An 18,174-nucleotide genomic window follows, 5' to 3' on the forward strand; every position below is an offset into this window, starting at 1 on the left:
GAAATGTCGACCACATAATAAGTACTCATCAAACATCACCCAAGAGCATATTATTGCAACCAAAATTAAACAAATCAATCATTTCATACAAAATCCCAAAATATACACATGATAGCATAAAGGCACAAAATCAAAAATTAGAGGAAGGTAAGTGTGTTTATGAACACTAACCTTAAAAATAAGCTTTAGCAAGCTTAAATTAAAGCTTTTTAAGCTCTAAATTTGCCTTTACTCCATGGTAGAGGTTTCTCCAACCTTTGGCTCAAGTAGAGAATCTCCAAATTTCTTGAAATAATTCACCAAAAATCACTTCTCAAGCTTTAATCTTTAGGATTAATAACTTAAATCAAGTTGGGTGGAAAAGATTTGGTGGATTTAGTGAGTAGGAAGTGAAGAAAAACAAAGAGAAGAAGAAGAGGGAGTTGGCGTTAACATGGAGAAGAAGAAGAAAAGAAAAAGTGTTGCTTAATAATTGAGAAGTTGACATATAAAGCAACTAAAGGGTAGTTTAGTCTTTTCCCACAATTGGATGGCTAAGATTAAGTCAAAAGTAATCTCATCTAATGAATACAAATAATCTCCAATTAAATTCCTTCAAAATATTATTTGTCTCCATAAAATTCTCAAATTTAATCCTTAAAAATAATTCCTCAAATTTCCTTACTTAATATAACACCATAATTCACTATTCACTAATTATCTAAATTCTCCAAAAATATTCATTACTTATTTTCTACCCATAAAACTCATGTATACATACTCCAAAAATATTAAATAAAATATGACACATAGATAGTAATTTTTTCGGACCAAAATAATACTTATTTCGGACCGATAGTACTATTCACAGACCGCTGATACTATTCACAGACCGATAAAACTATTATTTTAAACATAAAAAAATCAAGCGTTACATCCTCCATAACATTTTCGGATTCAGCCGGATAAAACTTCTCTCTATTTCCCTCGTTGACATCACCATGGTTTAGAGGAATAGGCGGTAGAAAAATAATCTAGGTGCATATCCCCATCAGGGTCTAGAGGTAAGTTTTCAAGCTCCATATTTTGAGGGGTCATTAAGTTTGGATTGAGAATGTTGGCCAAGGGAACCCGACTAGAACTCGAAATGGCTTGCTCAATAATACGCACAATAGAATGAGAGTTGGAATCTAGAGAAGTGCTCATAAGGAAGATAGTAAAGGAGTTTTCATAATTACATTTAGTAAAATCAAAAAATTCCCCTAGAGTTGTTTTTTTAGGTTTGGATATGGGCCTTGGATATGTTTTTAGGATTGAGGTATTTAAACTCTGCTAGCCCTTATTATTATTTTTATTACGTGGCTCATAAAAAGCTTTCTCCTTACCTTTTCAACTAGTGCGTGAGTGCATTGCATGAGATTGCATGTCCTCTGTGTTACGAAGACTCCATATCACAAGGATTCTTGTTCCCTAGACCATCACCATCATCTTTGCCTAAGATTCCATAGCGAGATCCTCCAATATTCAAACTTTGATTAGATAGTCGTAGTTGAACAGCCTGTCGTTGACCTCGTCGTGGTCTTCGATTCACCACCATCAACGAGCTGAATTTCGGAACAAAAATCTTCTTCACCGTTTCTTGAGGTTTTTCACCATTTTCCACATTGTCTGCATATTGGTATACATACTGTTAGCTTTATGAGGACAGGAAGCACTCCGGTGGCCTGTACGACCACAATCATAGCAAAGCTTCGGGACACTCTCATATTCCACAACCTAAAATACGCCATTAATCTAAAATTTGGAAACAAGGGGAGAACTTATATCTACCATGACTACTATTCTCGCAAACTTCCCACGAAGAATGTCCTCTATGTTGTAATCAACTCTAATAACTCTACCAATCACATCGCCGATTGCTCGCAATACTTTCTTATGGTATAGATGTAATGGTAAGCCATGCAACCTAATCCATACCACAGCAGTCTCAAGGAAAAGTTTCTAAGTGTCAAAACTGGGACTACAAGGTTGAACCATGAGGTAGCTTCCAGCAATTGTCCAAGGACCATCGAATATGGCTCTGTGAAAATCTTCCTCAACATCAAACTTGACAAGGAAGAAGTTATTACCAAGATCCAATACTTGGTGGTTCTGAAGCGGATGGGTTGGTTGAATTGATTGCCCGATGGATGGGCTATGTGAATTGATTGATTGAATAATTGATAAATAAGGTTATGGTGGACAGGATGAGTTGATTTGAATTGCCCAACGGATGGGATTTGCTATTATATTGTTGAATTGTGGTTTGGTCAAATTTTAGGGGAGGTGCTGCCGAAATTTCGATAGAATCTAGACTAGTTTTAATTAATAAAATAATTAATAAGTTCATGTAGATTAATTCTATAACTTAATACATAATAAATAGAGTGCTCTAATTATTTTATTATTATCATCATTATTATTCATTTAATTATTCAATTATTTATTTATTTTCATTATTATTGTTTATTATTATTATTTATTTTATCGTTGTTGTTTATTGTTAATATTAGTTATTTATTTATTTATTTGCATTTGAGTATGGATGTCTAATTGTGCATTGCATTACGATGTTTGACTAATCAATATGTCTGCATTTAATTGCAATGCTTGATTAGTTACAATATTTTGCCATGTTTGTGTGGAATTGAGATGAAGTGGGTCACCATGGGACTGTGAGGACGGTCTACGATATCATCGGCCATGTATGGAGAGATCGGTGCCCCCGTGTGCACCTGATGATATGATATGAATGATATGGAAAACCACAAGGTGGCCTCCTGATGGTATGGAAAAGAAAAGAGAGAATGGAAAAACAATGAGAGGGTTGGTCAAGTGAGGATCAGACTGTTCGATCATGTATGGGGGATCGGCTCCCTGGTGTACACGTTATGAGAGGATGGGCCATGTGGGATGACCGCTCATCGGGGGTTTCGGTGACGCCACAGACCAATTTCCACGTGATGTGATTATATGAAGATGTTAATGATTGTGAGTGCTGGTAATATGCCATTTGTGTGACTGACTGCGTGAGCATATAACTAGTCGGATGACTAGATTGATATATTTACACATTGGTGTGAATGCGTGTGTTGTGCAATAATTATTACTCCTTAGAAAACTCACATGTCTTGTTTGATTTTTTTTTTTTTTCAGAAAGTAAGTTTTTCTTTAATTCGACTTAGGATATGTTTTTTCGGTGCAGGGCAATAGAGAAATTTTCCTAGTTCCATAATTATTTTACTATGTAATTATATGTATAAAAAGCTATGTATACCAAACAATTAGTGACTCTGCAGTTGTAGGATTTACATACATTAAGTCGTGTATTAACATAGACGAAATAATTCTGTGAGCCCATATTGAAAATGTGATGTATTGTAAGTTGAGCCCGAACTGTGGAATGTTGTAGAAGATAAACTTAAGCCGAGAAATAATAAAAATCTTGGGGTTTATTTTTCATAATCATATGGGCTGAATGTTGAAATTTATACTAAGATAATAGATTATAGTGTTTCGGGCTTACTATGGGCCTCGAGGACCTTAAGCTTACCTAAGCCCTACTGTCGGTCCGGCCCGTGAAAACAGATTGTGACATATTCAATCGAGTCATTCCAGTTAATTAACTGGTTGAAAAGATAAAAATTAATGTAATTAAGGTCTAGATCATTAGTTTTGTTGGTCAACCTACTCTTTGTCTCGGATATAATAACTATGACTAGAAATGATATATATATATATGTATGTGTGTGTGTGTTATTTCCATATTTATATTGATTAATAAAATCATAAATTCACATCTCAACTTTGCAATTCTAATCATGTGGCACCTTCAACTTTGTAAATGTCCTACCAGATAATTGAATTTGCAAAATTTTAGTAATATTGCACATATTTTCAGGTTAAAAATAATAATTTTTAAAGAATTTATGTAAAATATTAATTTAATGTGTAGCTATATAAGCAATATATTTTTATGCATTTTAATTATTTACTAAACATTTAATTAAATTGAGTATATCATATTCTTATAGAAATAAGAAATACAAATATAAAAAATTAAAATCATCTATTAGAAATGTTCTTGATCTTAACAAAAAAACATTAATCTTTTGAGTAAAAACTGGTTCATTTTTCAAATACAACAATAAAAGAAACCTTCCATAATATTATCCCTAATATTTTTTCGAAAACTTGTTACAACCGACACCTGCAGAAAAGTTTAATATATCAAATTTTAACTGAAAAACATGTCGCACTACCAAGCTACATCAACAAAAGAAACTTGCTCGAATTTGAAGATATAAAATTTCCTAACTTCAAGCAACCAACAATCCACTCTTTAATAACCCATGAAAGGGATAAAAAAAATTAATAACTTTGTTAATAAGATACAAAAAACACTCAAAATCTATCCACTATTGTAGATTTAAAAGACTAGATCCAAATGATCATATTTTAGAAAATTATTAGAAAGAAAATTAAATAAAATAAAGAAAAACGATAAAAAGTAACAAAAAGAAACCATCACTAATAAAAAAAAACACAAAAAAAGAGAACGCAGAGAGTGAGAGGAACGGCTAGGGTTGTTTCATGTAATATAAGAACAAACTGTTAATATTTATAAGTTTGAAATATATATAACTTAAAATATTTAATAGATAAAATATTAATGATGCATAAGATTAAAATAATAGAATTAAAGTAACAAAATTCATGAATTAATTTATTCAACCGAGATTGATTTGCTCTAATTTTCCGAGACTCGGATCCTAGAGAAATTGGGGGCGTTCTACATCTCTGAACTTTTTGGATTAATAAAAAGCAGATAACTCATAGTGCCTCAAGTGGCTTTCATAGCCGCACCATTTTGACCAGAACTTGCAAACAATGCAACAAATTACCATATGTGCTAAATGCTAAAAGCTTGAATTACTAAACATTAATCTGCAGAACAGCATTCAAGGTTGCCCTTCACCCTTGAAGGAACATCACATGTTTGAAATTATTATTTCCGTATTAGTTGCCAATAAAATTGCAGCATTTTTGGACAAAATAGTGTGCTTCAGTAGACCTACACAGATTCCGTCAAATATGCATATGCACATCTATAGCCTTTTTAACCCACAAAAATTAATCTACTAGAAAAGCATTCCAAATAATGGGATGATCAAAAACAAAATTCATCACCTCACGGATTGCTAGTAATGAATATGATGTACTTCCACTTTGGCGATACCGTACTCTTCAGAGAGTTTTGGTAAAGGAAAGAGATCGCTATTAACACGGAGGCATATACAACCTTTTATTTTCTTTTCTTCTACAACATCAGTCTTCTGATGGACAGGATATGTCCATAACTTAAGCTGCATTGTCATGCTCGGGAGCAGTAGAATCACCAGCAGAGGATGATCCCTTTGATGCTGGAATGTAAGACCATGCTAATGCAGCAGTGCCAAGGGTAATTACTGCAGCAACTGAGCCCCAAACCCATCGCTGCCTTCTTTTCCTGACCTGCCTATTACGTCGAGCCATCTCTGAATAAAAGAGAAAAAAAGATTAGATTTAATGCATATTGATCGCATAAAATTATATGCAAATATAATCATGACTATCCCGAGCTTGCTTCACCACATCCACCAAGTCCGAAGTCTAATCATCATTGAACCTTAAAAACACATTCAATAACCAATTTTTTCAATATAATAACAGAAAAGGATGGCAGTGGACAAGAAAGGCTGGGGTGGGGAGCCATACCCCATCCCTGTCACCAACTTCACAGGATCCCCATTCCCAACTATGCCTGTAACAAATGCAGCCATGAACCAGTTTCTGAACATAGCTATAAACCAATACAAATTAAAGCAGCAAGAAAGCCACCTAAATTAAAATTTTAAGATAATCATGCTAGTAACATAACATCCCTGTTTTTAATCTATAATTTTCTGACTATAAGACAAAGATGAGATTAAAAATAAAAGCCAAATAAAAAGAAATTTAGATTATTATCCAGTTAGTAGTTATTCATACTAACTTCTTTCACAATCTCATTACACAATTATATTCAAACTTTGCAGGATCAAGTTCAGCAAGATAAGATCCAACGCGCCAAAAAAAACACAACCATTTAAGCCAGAATACTGAGAAGCTGTCTTAAATAAATATTGTGAGCAAAGTAAAATATTGAACAATCACTGTCTAACAAATATTCCTTTCATTTACAAAATAACATAGTTGACCTCTGATCTAGTAATTCACTGGTAGAATGAGCAAAACAACGGGCAGATCTCTTCATTCATTTTGCCTGTCTATCAATGCATTCATGCAAATGTATGTAACATTAGATGAGGGATGTCAGGATGAAAAATCAACAAGAAAAGACGAGGTGACGATAATAATTTGCCCAGAAACCACAAGCAAGATAGACAAGTAAATAGACCAAAAAAATAACTTATTCAAAGCACAGAAATCTCACCGACAACTTCTTGGTTCCTTTGAGACATTTCTCGATTCACAGCCTCATAATAATGAAGGCGGTCCAATAATCGAGCAATCTCAAAGTTCTTAGCCTCAATCTGAGCCTCCTTCTCCATCTCTGCCTCAGCTCTTGCAATGCCCCTTCCAATGGAATCTGACACAAACCGAGCTACATGAACCTGCTGGCACAGGTCTTTTGCAACTTCAGTATCTGGCGACAGATCACCCTCTGGAACAGCAAAGGGAAATTCAGGGAGAGTCAATCCCACAAGCAACAATTGTTGCCTAATCCTCTGCCACTGATTTTGCACAGTATTCAAAGTCTCCTCAGCTTGTTTTCGCTTCTCTATCTCCATTAATAAATTCAATCTCATTCCACGCAATTCTGCGTCAATATCCCGGAGAGAAGACTGCATCCCACTATCGGAAGAAAGCTCTACACATGGTAAATAATGAAAATAAGCACACTTATTCAGCCAGGTATAACAATGTACACTACTAACCATGCTTAAAATAATAAATGGTCTATCGAACTGGCATCGTTTGGTCCTAGATTTAACAACAGGATGTGCACATACATCAAGAACCAATTTATGTGATCTCCAATAGGAAATGATTAAGGATATTTACATTCTCTAACAAAAATGAGATACTACTTGCAAATGTGCAAGTCAAAACCAAGATAGCAATCCAGAATATGGAAACAAATAAAAGAAAACAGGCAAGCTGAACAAACTTCTCCAACACCCAAATAAATAAATAAATAAACAAGAAATAATACACAAGTATATATGGCAATCAAATCCAAGTACCTTCCCAGGCATCATAAAACTCTGTCATCGGTGTAACTGCAGCAAGCCTCACTGAACTTTCCACCAAAGAGCTGTCCTCGCCGTCAGTATTACTGGTGTAACTCATTGATTCCCGAGGATCAAGGAAATCCTCAATATTGCCATCCCTTTCTGCATTGAGTGCGACAAGCTTCAATACATCATTTCCCATGGCCAACCCATTCCTAGCACTTCTGCTATTAAGTTCCCCATTGCTGCTTCCTATTTCACCATCACAGGAAGCATTCATATGCTCCCCTTCACTAGATTCCTCATCAACACCATTTTCAATCTCTTCTTTGATGGGGCTATCCTGAACACCATTTACGTGTTTCTCTTCAACAGTATTAGAAATGGAAAAAGTAACAGAACGATCTTTAGTAGAATCATCACTACTGTTATTAGAAATGGAAAAAGTAACAGAACGATCTTTAGCAGAATCTATACTACTATTTTCTGCATTTTTTGCACTCCCATTGACCTTATCCTCATCCAAAGCTTTTCCACCAGGAGCTACATTATGTTGAGAAAAGCTCTTCAAAAGGCGTGGACCACGCCGTTTATGGTTAATAATATATGGTGAAGGAGGGAATGAAGATGGTGAATCAGGGAGTGGGGTTGATTCAGGGGTGGTATAGAGTGATGGCACTATCTGAGGAAGATTAACTTTCCTCTCCACAGCTGATATATTGTTTCTCCTCTCCAGATTTGAATCAGGAGCAGGCCTAGTTTTTGAAAGAAACTTAGGTTTTGGAACAGGATTTGGACCAGGAACAGACTTGTCGACAGATTTAGAAGCTCCAGGTTCTAACAACCTATCCAAAGCTATAGCAGTAAAAGTTGGCATGGCTCTGCATTATCAACCAGCCAAACATAATTAATCCAACAGATATAGATTATATATTTATATAAACACACCCTCAAAAGACAACAAAGCATATGCAGCTGAAATCAAATAAATGAAAGCAAACAAGTTCACAACTAGCCACCCTTAACAAAGAATCCAAGCTAACAAAATAAAATTGAAAATCAAATATTAAAAAAAAAAAAAAAAAAGAGTAGAAAACAACCCACCAACCTTTCCTCTTGAACCATCAAATCTGCCATATCATAAAACCGCCTACTCCTACCTTGAAAGGCAATAAAATTATGCTGGCTCTAATTGAAAATTAAATTTAGTGATTCCTAATGTTCCAAAACAAATAAATGAATAAAAATTCATGACCTAGAACCAGAAACGAAACACGTCTCACGATATTGATCTAAATTTTTAGGCGAATTAGTTATTCCAAGCAAACAATAAGCCGAACCGAATCTACGAGAAGCCTAATGCACCGTTCCAAGCCGAAACAAATTTCAAAAAAGAAAAATCAACATCATATTGAATGTGAAACAAATACTTCGGTAAGCTATAAATATAACAGCGAGCGAAACCCTAAAATTCACCTAATTTAAAACCACAATACATCCGTAAAGCAGCTGACAAAAACCAGAACCATATACAACAACTTATAATCCTAAATACACATATTCACCGTTCAAACAAATTTTTTTCTCAGTAACCATACAGGTGGTGAGGCGAAAATAATAAACAAATATGACAAACAAATGTAAAAGAAAAGACTTACAGTTACCTTGACGACGGCGGAGGAGGAGATAAACCCTAAGTATAAGAGAGAATCGAAGAAGAAAGGATCTGAGATGAGTAGAAATGACGGTGGGAAAACGGAGAACAGAGCTGTATGAATATCATCACGATCATAATAATGTTTTGGATTGGAGTTCACGATTCTTCCCTGACCTGACCTTCAAGAACAAGGCAGAAAATGGAAAATAAAAAATAAAAAGAAAATAAAAGTTTAATTAGAGAGTTGTCTAAGCTATTATCGCATCTAAACCGACTGTCTTTCGCTAGCTAGTGGTAACCTCTCTCATTTCTCTCCGCAAATATTTGAATCTTCCTCTTTTTTCCCTATTCTTAGAAAAATAAAATAAAATAATATCCTTTTTTATTTTCTTATTTTTTATTCCTTTTTTTAGGGCACACGTATGTGTACACGTATTAAAATATTGGAAGTCGTGATTTGACCAAGACCGCCGAAGCACGCACACAAAAGTTGTTGATATCAAAGGGTATTTTGGTCTTTCGTAATGTGGAAGTAAATGTCTGCTTGTCTTAGTCTACTTGTCTCTCCAAAGTGTTTGGAGGTCTGGTGTTTACCTGTTGGTTGCTTTAAGAGGCGACATGTAGTAGATATGGAAGGCCGAACTGGGTTCACTCTGGGCCCATTTTTTACATATAGGCCCAAGTTGGTCGGACATGGAGGTATGAGCTATTCGGACGAAATTATTACATTATCAGGGCTGTGTTTGTCTTCAGAAGAATAATAAGTCATGTTAAGGCTTTTAATAACTCATTTTCTAGATTTAATTTCAGCCCTCATATCTCAACCAAACAACCCATTACATTGACATGCCTAAAATTTAAATTGTTATGCAAAAATATAAAACTTTAATTGATGTTATATAAAAAGGAACCTGTAATCTATTTATTTCTCTGTTAAAAAGTAGACACAAAATTGACATGGATGCTTTTAAAAAAAATTCAAACTTAAAGAATTGTCACATTGGCCCTATTGTTTATTTGACTTGCTCTCTTCCTCTCACCTACCTCATGGGGAAGTCGTGACTCACTGAGTCAACAACTCGCTAAGATCTATAGAACGCATCAACAAGAATAAAGTCATATATATCCATTGGATTTCAACAGATTTTATTCTATTTTAATGGAATCTTTTAAGAAGGTAAGCAAAAATGAATATTAATTATGAGAAAGGATCACTTTGTCAATTTCAATTGAGAACAAGGTTATGTTTGTAAATTAGTTGGACTACCCCTTCCGAAGCACCATGCAGAGGGTGGCTCACCTTTACTGGAATGTTCATTATATTTTATAATTTTAGTTTTCCTGCAGCTACTTCGGACTCGTTTCAAGCCAACTCAAATCCCTTAACGATGAAAGTAATTCAACTTCTTTTTTATATTCATCGTCTTCGTTCTTAAAGTTATTATCGACGTTGGCGTCGCTATCGCATTATCGTTTGCTTTGAAATTTTTTTTATTTGTATATTTCACTCACCGACTCAATAACACTATCGATTATCCTCTTTTTTTAGAATTTGACTTCAATTATATTATGTTCTTCACCTTAGTTGTTACCGTTGACATCAACTAACATATTTCCTTTTATATAACAGCAATTCAAATTTTTTATATGTTCGCATAACAAATTGAATTTTAGGCACGCCCATGTAATAGAGTGTATAGTTGAGAAAGGGTGAAATTGAGCACAATTCTGTTATTTAATTGTAAGGTTTAAAATTAGTTAAAAGTTGTAATTTATAAAATTATAGAAATATTTTTAATTATAAAAATCTCATATTTAAAAATTTTACTAACTATGGAAAATATACATAAGGAATTAATAAATATTGGGGTGGCTATATACAAAGTATTCATTATTTATATTATTTTATATCGGTTGTTTTGATGGCCCAATATAACAAAAATAAATTTTGTTTTTGTTTTTGGTGTGTTCATATATATATATATATATATATATATATATATATTGTTAGGTTTATATAATAGGTTGTTGCCCACGTGAACTGCTCAAATAAAAACTTAACCATTCAAGTGTCCTAAATTATAATAGAAGCAGATGATATTGCTCTTGCCAATGAATTCTTGGCCAAGTGGTTAAGATGGAATCCTTAGAACCAAGAGATCCAGTGATGGAGAGCGGGAAGACTGGGGTCTACCGTTCCCGGCTTCTATAAAAACTTTTAGTGCATTACTTTTTTACTGAATCTATTATTTTAAAAAGAAAAAATTATAGTAGGATACATGTCGTTTATAAAATATAATTAATCCATCTGTATTTTTTAGAAAATATATTAAAATGTTCTTATAATTTACTTACAGTGGACTATAAAGTCTTTTCGTTCAGTTTTTGTATTTTTTCCGTTAACTATCTTATGAAATGACGAAAATACCTCTTTTATTTTTAAAAATACAGACTAGATGTATTTTTCAAATTATAAGGACTACACTGTAATTTTTCTGGTATAATATTTTAGCATCTCTCATTTTACCTCTATGCTTTTTTGTTGACTTAATGGAAAAGATGCAGAAATTGGACAACAGTACCTAATAGTATAACAAAAACAAGATATAGAGACAAATTAATATGTTTTAAAAAAGACAGAGATGAACTAATTGTATTTCACAAATTATAAAGATTGTACTGTAATTTTTCCTTTTAAAAAATATATTACATATAAACTATTAAATAGAAATAATCACTTCTACATTCAAAAGAGAAGAAATACAACAAGGTACTTTTTATTGCCATTAAATTATTTTTATCCTTAATTTTAATTTTAAGTTTTTGACCTTTTTTTTTAAGAAGAAGTAGAAGTCATTTTATTCATGTAAGTCAAGAAGAAGACTAACTTTATATGTACAAGAGGGTATTAAATCTCAATAATGAAAACTAGCATAAGAACAAGCCTCTCTAGATAGAGAATGAGCTGACTTATTCGCTTGCCTCCTAATTCAAACCAAAGAAACATTAGTTAATTGGTTAATAAGTGCGTACTGTTTTATCCTTATTTAAAACTATTTCTTTGTCAACAAATATAATACTTACATTACTGTTTTAGCATTAATTAAGGCTCCATTTGTTTTGTAAAATAACTCACAGAAAAATATTTTTCACAATTTTTCGTTGTTTAGGGCACTTAGAAAAATAAGTTAACGGAAAATATTTCTCTGGTTAAAGGAAAATTAAGTCTTTTTTAAGGAAAATAACTTCTCATTTTCGGGAGAGTCAAACATTTCCGAATATTGACAAAACTTATAAATCTATATTTTTTTAATTTATTAATCATTATAGTCACTACCACCAGTCACCATTTACCACTAACCACCACCATCGACCACTGGTGGCATTTTCATAATTTACATTTTTTTTTTTTTTTTGCATTCTTCTCATATTTAACAATAAAATTTTTAAATTATAAAATTTCTATTATTATTAATATTTTTATGGTATTATGAGATATAAATTTTAATATTTTTAATTAATTTGCAATATTACAACCAAACAATGGAAAATACGTCATTTAGAAAATATTTTTCAAGGAAAATGTTTTTCAATAAGTTATTTTCTTGTAATTTATTTTACAGAAACAAACAGAGCATAAATCTTGTTCTAAGAAAATTAAAATATTAATTTTTAATATTTTGAAATAAAGTTTAATTTGCCCCATAAATTTGGGAGTAATATTCAGTCTGCCAAAAATTTACTTTTTTTTAAAACTACCCCTCAACTTGTACAAAAGAATAAAAATCCACTTTATTACGTAAAATAAGTTTAATTTAAATCAAAATATAATTAAAAAATAATAAAATATTTGATTTAGATCAAATATAATTAAAAAATAATTAAAAATAATAAATATTTTTAAATCAAATATCCATACAATCAAATATTTTCTAATTCTATTGTTGATTATATTCTAAATCAAAGATAAGATATTATAATTTTTTATAATTATTATTATGTTTTTAAATAATTTTTATTTCATAATTTTAATCTTTTAAAATAATTTTTATTAGTTAAAATATTAAAAAATTTATGAAAAATTGAGTTTTTTATTTTTTGAGCGTAAATTCATAGGTAAATTGTACAACAAAATTAATTTTTGGGCAAAATGAATATTGCTTCCAAGCTCAAGGGCCAAATTCAGTTTTATTCCTAATCTTTTAAGAAAAACCTACATAATCAAATGTTTTTTTTCTTTTGAAAATTATCAAATATTTGATTACAGTTTAAGTAATTTCAAGGACATTAATATAGCATTTAATTTTAATAGATATTAATATAAAGGTATATAAGGAAAAATTAAAGTTTAACTATATTAATTAAAATTTCTTAATTTGTATGCAAGTCAAATCAAGACAATTTTTTTTTTTAAAAAAAATTTAAATCTTTTATTATTCACTTAAATCTTCGAATTTAATACCCTTTCCATATCCACATAAAATATTCACTATTCCTTCCCTTTTTTTTTTTTTTTTTTCAAGCCTCCAAATATAACAAATTTAAGAAAAAAAAAATAATGCTTTCCAAAGTACTATTTACAACCTACGGGTTGTGGCTCAGTTGGCAATGCAGGTTAAACATGTGGAAAAAGCTTTCAGGTTTGGTTCCCACTAAACTCACCTACAGGGAAGGGGCGAGGAGCCTTAACTGTGACTAAGCCCCGAGTTAGATTAGGTAGTCCTTGATAATGGGGTCCGATTACCAATGGTTTACACAAAAAAAAAAAAAAAGGAAAATATTATGTACAAATCTAATTCCAAATGGAAACTATTTATTGATATAATATTTGTCTTGTCATCGAGCGAGAATGTTGTACTAAAACCACTAACTCAATTAGTGGTTTGAGTGCAATAGAAAAAGTAACCTACACTGATAAATAGTCAGCAAAAATTAATTAGATGAATAAATTATAATTTTCATTTGTACTGTAACCATAAAATCAATTGATAGTTTCAATATAAAATAAAAAATTTAAATTGTCAAAGGGCATTTTCACTATGACACAAATCATTAGGTATTTTTAGTGCAAATATAGGATGTGACCACTGGTCGGTACAAATTACACAAGAAAATAGTATTTTGTTAAGAGTCGACCGGGTTAACTAGTGGTTTCAATGAAAAGATATTTGTTTACTCAAAGTATTTCACCAAAATATACATATCATCTAGTGGTGTTGGTACTATTAACATACAATAATAAAATATATTAAAATATTAATACTAGACTTCTAAATAAATTCTAACTAATAAATAAAGTAGGATTTGTAATCTTTATCCTAACACGATTATCTTAAATCTAGTATATATACTCCAAATTTACTCTAAAGATGAATTAATTCACAATTTACTACACCTCAAATTCTGAAAGCTTAACAATTGGTGCGGTGAGCGTGGAACACACCTTCAAACCCTAAAAAAAAAAAAAAAAAAAAAAAAAAAAAAAAAAAAAAAAATTCCCATAGTTTTTCTCAATTCATATGGCTAACAAATCCACTAAACAACTCTTTTGGCAGACATGGAGAGGAACACTCACTCGAACAGATGAAACGTCCATCCATGTCCAACCAGCCGTATGTATTCAATGGTGTGCTTCTAATTTTATACCCCAGGCCCAAACGGTTTCTCTAAGTGTGGATTTCAGGTAGCTCTGTGATGCCTTGTTGATTCTTTCTAAGCCCTTTTCAATCTTCATAATTCATCTTCTTCATGATGTTGGAGACAGTGCGCCCATGTCAGTGCTCAACACTGCAATCTAAAAATCGGTCCATGGAAGGATTACTTGCTTGTCCATATTTAGCATAACTACACTCCTTTCATTGGCAGCAGAAATCGTGATGACTTCACCATTAAAAGGAAATTTTATCTTTTGGTGTAGTGTAGACTGTACACCTCCCAAAGAATGGTACCATGGGTGCCCTAGCAACAAAACAAATGTTGGGGGAATGTCAATAACAATAAATTCAGTCTCCTTCTCGATCGGTCCCACTTTAATCACAATTTTGAAAATGCCCTCCACCTGTCCCTTGGAGTCGTCGTAAGTTCTAATAACAACATCAGAAGGTTCTAAATTGGACAATTTCATTTTGAACTTGGAAAGCAGCTTTAATGGACACACATTCAAAGCTGATCCATCATCAATCATCACATTACCAATGATCCTTCCTCTGACCTTAGCCTTTATAAACAGAGCTTTTAGTGTGATTCCTTCCTTCGGGAGGCAGCTCATCATCAGAAAAGGTGATTGTGAGGGATTATGTTGGACCAACGCCACATAATCAGCTGGAGATATAGATGATGAAATTGGAATCTCAACCATAGCTTTCAACAAAGCTTCTCGGTGTTTCTTTGAAGAGACAAGCAGGTCCCAAATGCTTATATTTACATGGGTTCTTTTCAATTGCCTCATAGTGCATTGTCTTCGGCTTCTTTCTTTAGCACATCCGATGAACTTGCCTTCTCATTTTCTCCTCTAGACTTGATCATATCCGGCTGATATATCCGACCGCTACAGGTCATATGGTTAACAACTCTTGCTTCTTCTTCTTCCTCGCTACTCCAAAAATCCAGAGTAACGGGATGCACAATTATCTCATCATCGCTTCCTACCCAAGCTTCCTCTCTTTGATTCAACCATTCTTCATCACTGTCCAGACATTCAGCACCATAACATAGATCTGTTCCAACAGCATCTCCCTCTATCTTTCCTTATCCTCCTCAAATTCGACCAATACCTCCTCGGGATTCTTCTCAGACTCAACCATATACAAGTTCTTAGGAGGCGGCACGTTTCAGAAATTAGGAAGTAGAGTAGTCCTTGTGCTTGGCCTTGACTTTTCAGGATCAGTAACCTTGCCATTATCGATTAAGTCTTGGATCTCATGTCTCAATCACAAGCAATTGTCAATGGTATGACCCTTGCTTTGGTGGAAGTGGCAGTATGCACTTTGATCAAAATTCTTTAGCAAAATTGTTGGGGGAGGTTTCGGTGCCAGCAGTCGTAACAAACCCATCGACTTTACTTTCTCAAAAACTCTAGAGAGAGGAGTGCCGAAATTGGAAAATCTTCTTATTGGCACGTTGGTAGCTCTCAGATTTATAGCGACAACAGTTGTGTTCTTGTTGGTGCTTGGGGTTTTGGTAGACGAACTTTACCTTTAAAACCCAGATTTATTAAAACTTCCAGCACGGTTCCCATACATTTTGTCTTCTCTGATCCTGTCCTCGATGGTAGTCCCCACCTCATAGACTTGTGAAAATTCTATCAAGGGCATGTAATAGAGCTTCTCACAGAAAATTGGCAGAGTCCTCTTGATAAAGATTTTGATAAACTCTTTGGTATCCGGACGGTTCCTCATTTGTGTGACCTTGGCTCTCCACCTAGCCATGTAGTCAGTAAAGGTCTCGTCTTATTTCTGCACAGTTATTTCCAAATCCCTCAAATTAACACTCATTTGTAGATTGTAAGCATACTCTTTGAGAAAAACCGTGGTGAGCTTGTTCCAATCTCGTCTTACCTTCTTTTCGAGATTGTAATACCAAGTTTGGGTAGACCCAATTAAGGACATTAGGAACATCTTCAGAATTTCCCTCGATGGTAGACTCGCCAACTCCATGATTAACTTGTATTGCATGAGGTGCACCTTCGGATCACCATTACCATCATACTTTGCCACTTTCGGCATCTTATAGGTTATTGTGGTAGTTTGCTTTAATTCCAGTTCCTCATCGTCATAATCATCGATGTCGACATATTGGTCCATTCCCTTAGACTTCATGAATACGTGCAGCTTCTCAAGCTTCTTATCTAACATCTCAAATTTTTTTGAGACGATTGGCTCAGACTCAACCTTCTTGGCAGATATTTTATTAAAGAACTCATCGTCTTGCCAAATGTCATTAACGTGTTCCTTTCTTTTCGACTCTCCCTTGGCTTCATCGTCTTCAATCACCACTTGCTCTTTACCCTTATCAGTCCGTAAGAGCTTTTCAAGGCTAGCTACCACTATCTTCTCAATCATCTTCTCAATTTTAGAAACAAGAATGCTTGGCTCAACCATTTTATCAGCAGAAGTAGAAGCTAGAACTGACAGATATGTTTGAATTGGAGAGTTTTCAATCTTAAAGCGGGAGCTCGAAAAACTGGAAGATACTAAATTAGGAAAATCAGGGGGGTTGAAGACTCTTCAACTCTAACTAAATGATTGTTCACTCTTAACCAAGTAACTTCTTGTGGAGCTTTGGCCCTTCGGGGCGCTATCTTGACTGTATAAAATAAATGTTAGCAAACACGACGTGATGCATGTATGCGTGGATGATGGATATGGAATATTATATAGCAATGCAATCATACGGCCATAACATCGTGAGATGCAACTAATGCTATATTCATTCCATCATGGCTTTATCACGACTGCTCAAATCCACAATCAGAGAAACGCTCTCAAGAACTATCTGGAGCAAAACGTGCCCTATTTTGTAGCTAAATACTTATAGTGAACTTATTACTCTCTTTTGTTTTTGTATTCCTTTCTTCTTCTTTTTTGCCTTGAGCGTGACAATGCTTGAATAGGGTTATTTATTTTTATACATTTGATATATTTTTTTATTTTTGGCATTAATAATATTTGGCTCAAAAATATGCTCATTTTATTACTTTAAATTAATTGTTCTTTTGGGGCCCTAACTAAAAATTTACAATCCTTAAACCTCAACGCCTAAGAGATTTGATATGGTTTCGCATCGTCTAGAGTGAAGTGCCAATGTCCACAAGATGGTTGGCGATATTGTACATAAGTGTAAATCGCACCTTCACACCTTAGAAGAGAGTCATGGCTTCGAATTGCGCTTGCTTTATTTCAAGCAAAAGTTGATGAACCTCTTCTAATTGGTCTTCTTTTGTCGAAGTCGGGATCAAAGGAGCTTCCCTCAAAGGCATTTGAGTTTCGGCCTTGTAATCACTATTGAAAAGAGCTCTTTTAGCTCGTTTTGCTTCCAACACCTCTTTTAAGTCTTTCGTCCTTTGGCGCTTTGAACATTAGGATCGAGCCATGATAGAATATACCTAAATGGCTATAAGAAAACAAGTTAATGATGCATGAATGAAACATAACATAATCATAGCAATTATACACAAACAAAGGGGACAGGAGTTGGGAAATGCATGATCTCCACCCTTATATC

The 18,174-nt window shown here is 33.4% G+C and overlaps 1 protein-coding gene across 2 annotated transcripts; it reads right to left on the reverse strand.

The window, feature by feature from the left end:
• Nucleotides 1–4,926: 4,926 nt before the first annotated feature.
• Nucleotides 4,927–9,298, reverse strand: LOC149496758 (uncharacterized). 2 transcript variants are annotated; one of them, XM_089720704.1, is made up of 4 exons: nt 8,960–9,298; nt 7,308–8,176; nt 6,494–6,931; nt 4,927–5,555 (listed from the first exon to the last, which is right to left on the reverse strand). In XM_089720704.1, exons 2-4 carry the CDS (start codon nt 8,170–8,172, stop codon nt 5,380–5,382), a joined length of 1,479 nt encoding a protein of 492 aa, XP_089576830.1. In that variant the 5' UTR covers nt 8,173–8,176; nt 8,960–9,298; the 3' UTR covers nt 4,927–5,379. The 2 variants fall into 2 exon arrangements, with proteins under 2 accessions (XP_089576830.1, XP_089576829.1); XM_089720703.1 differs by having other exon boundaries at nt 8,954–9,298.
• Between the last annotated feature and the right edge of the window lie 8,876 nt (nt 9,299–18,174).

The sequence above is a fragment of the Jatropha curcas genome, chromosome 4 (assembly GCF_041381405.1).
Source record: "Jatropha curcas cultivar XTBG-Jc1 chromosome 4, XTBG_Jcur_1.0, whole genome shotgun sequence".
NCBI classification, from domain to species: Eukaryota; Viridiplantae; Streptophyta; class Magnoliopsida; order Malpighiales; family Euphorbiaceae; genus Jatropha; species Jatropha curcas.

Excerpts from the sequence above, each read along its gene's own strand:
- LOC149496758 (XM_089720704.1), bottom strand. The coding sequence starts at position 8,172 with ATGCCAACTTTTACTGCTATAGCTTTGGATAGGTTGTTAGAACCTGGA. Across the intron at positions 6,932-7,307 it reads GTTTTATGATGCCTGGGAAG|AGCTTTCTTCCGATAGTGGG; the intron begins GTACTTGGATTT and ends TACCATGTGTAG. Across the intron at positions 5,556-6,493 it reads AAGGAACCAAGAAGTTGTCG|AGATGGCTCGACGTAATAGG; the intron begins GTGAGATTTCTG and ends TCTTTTATTCAG.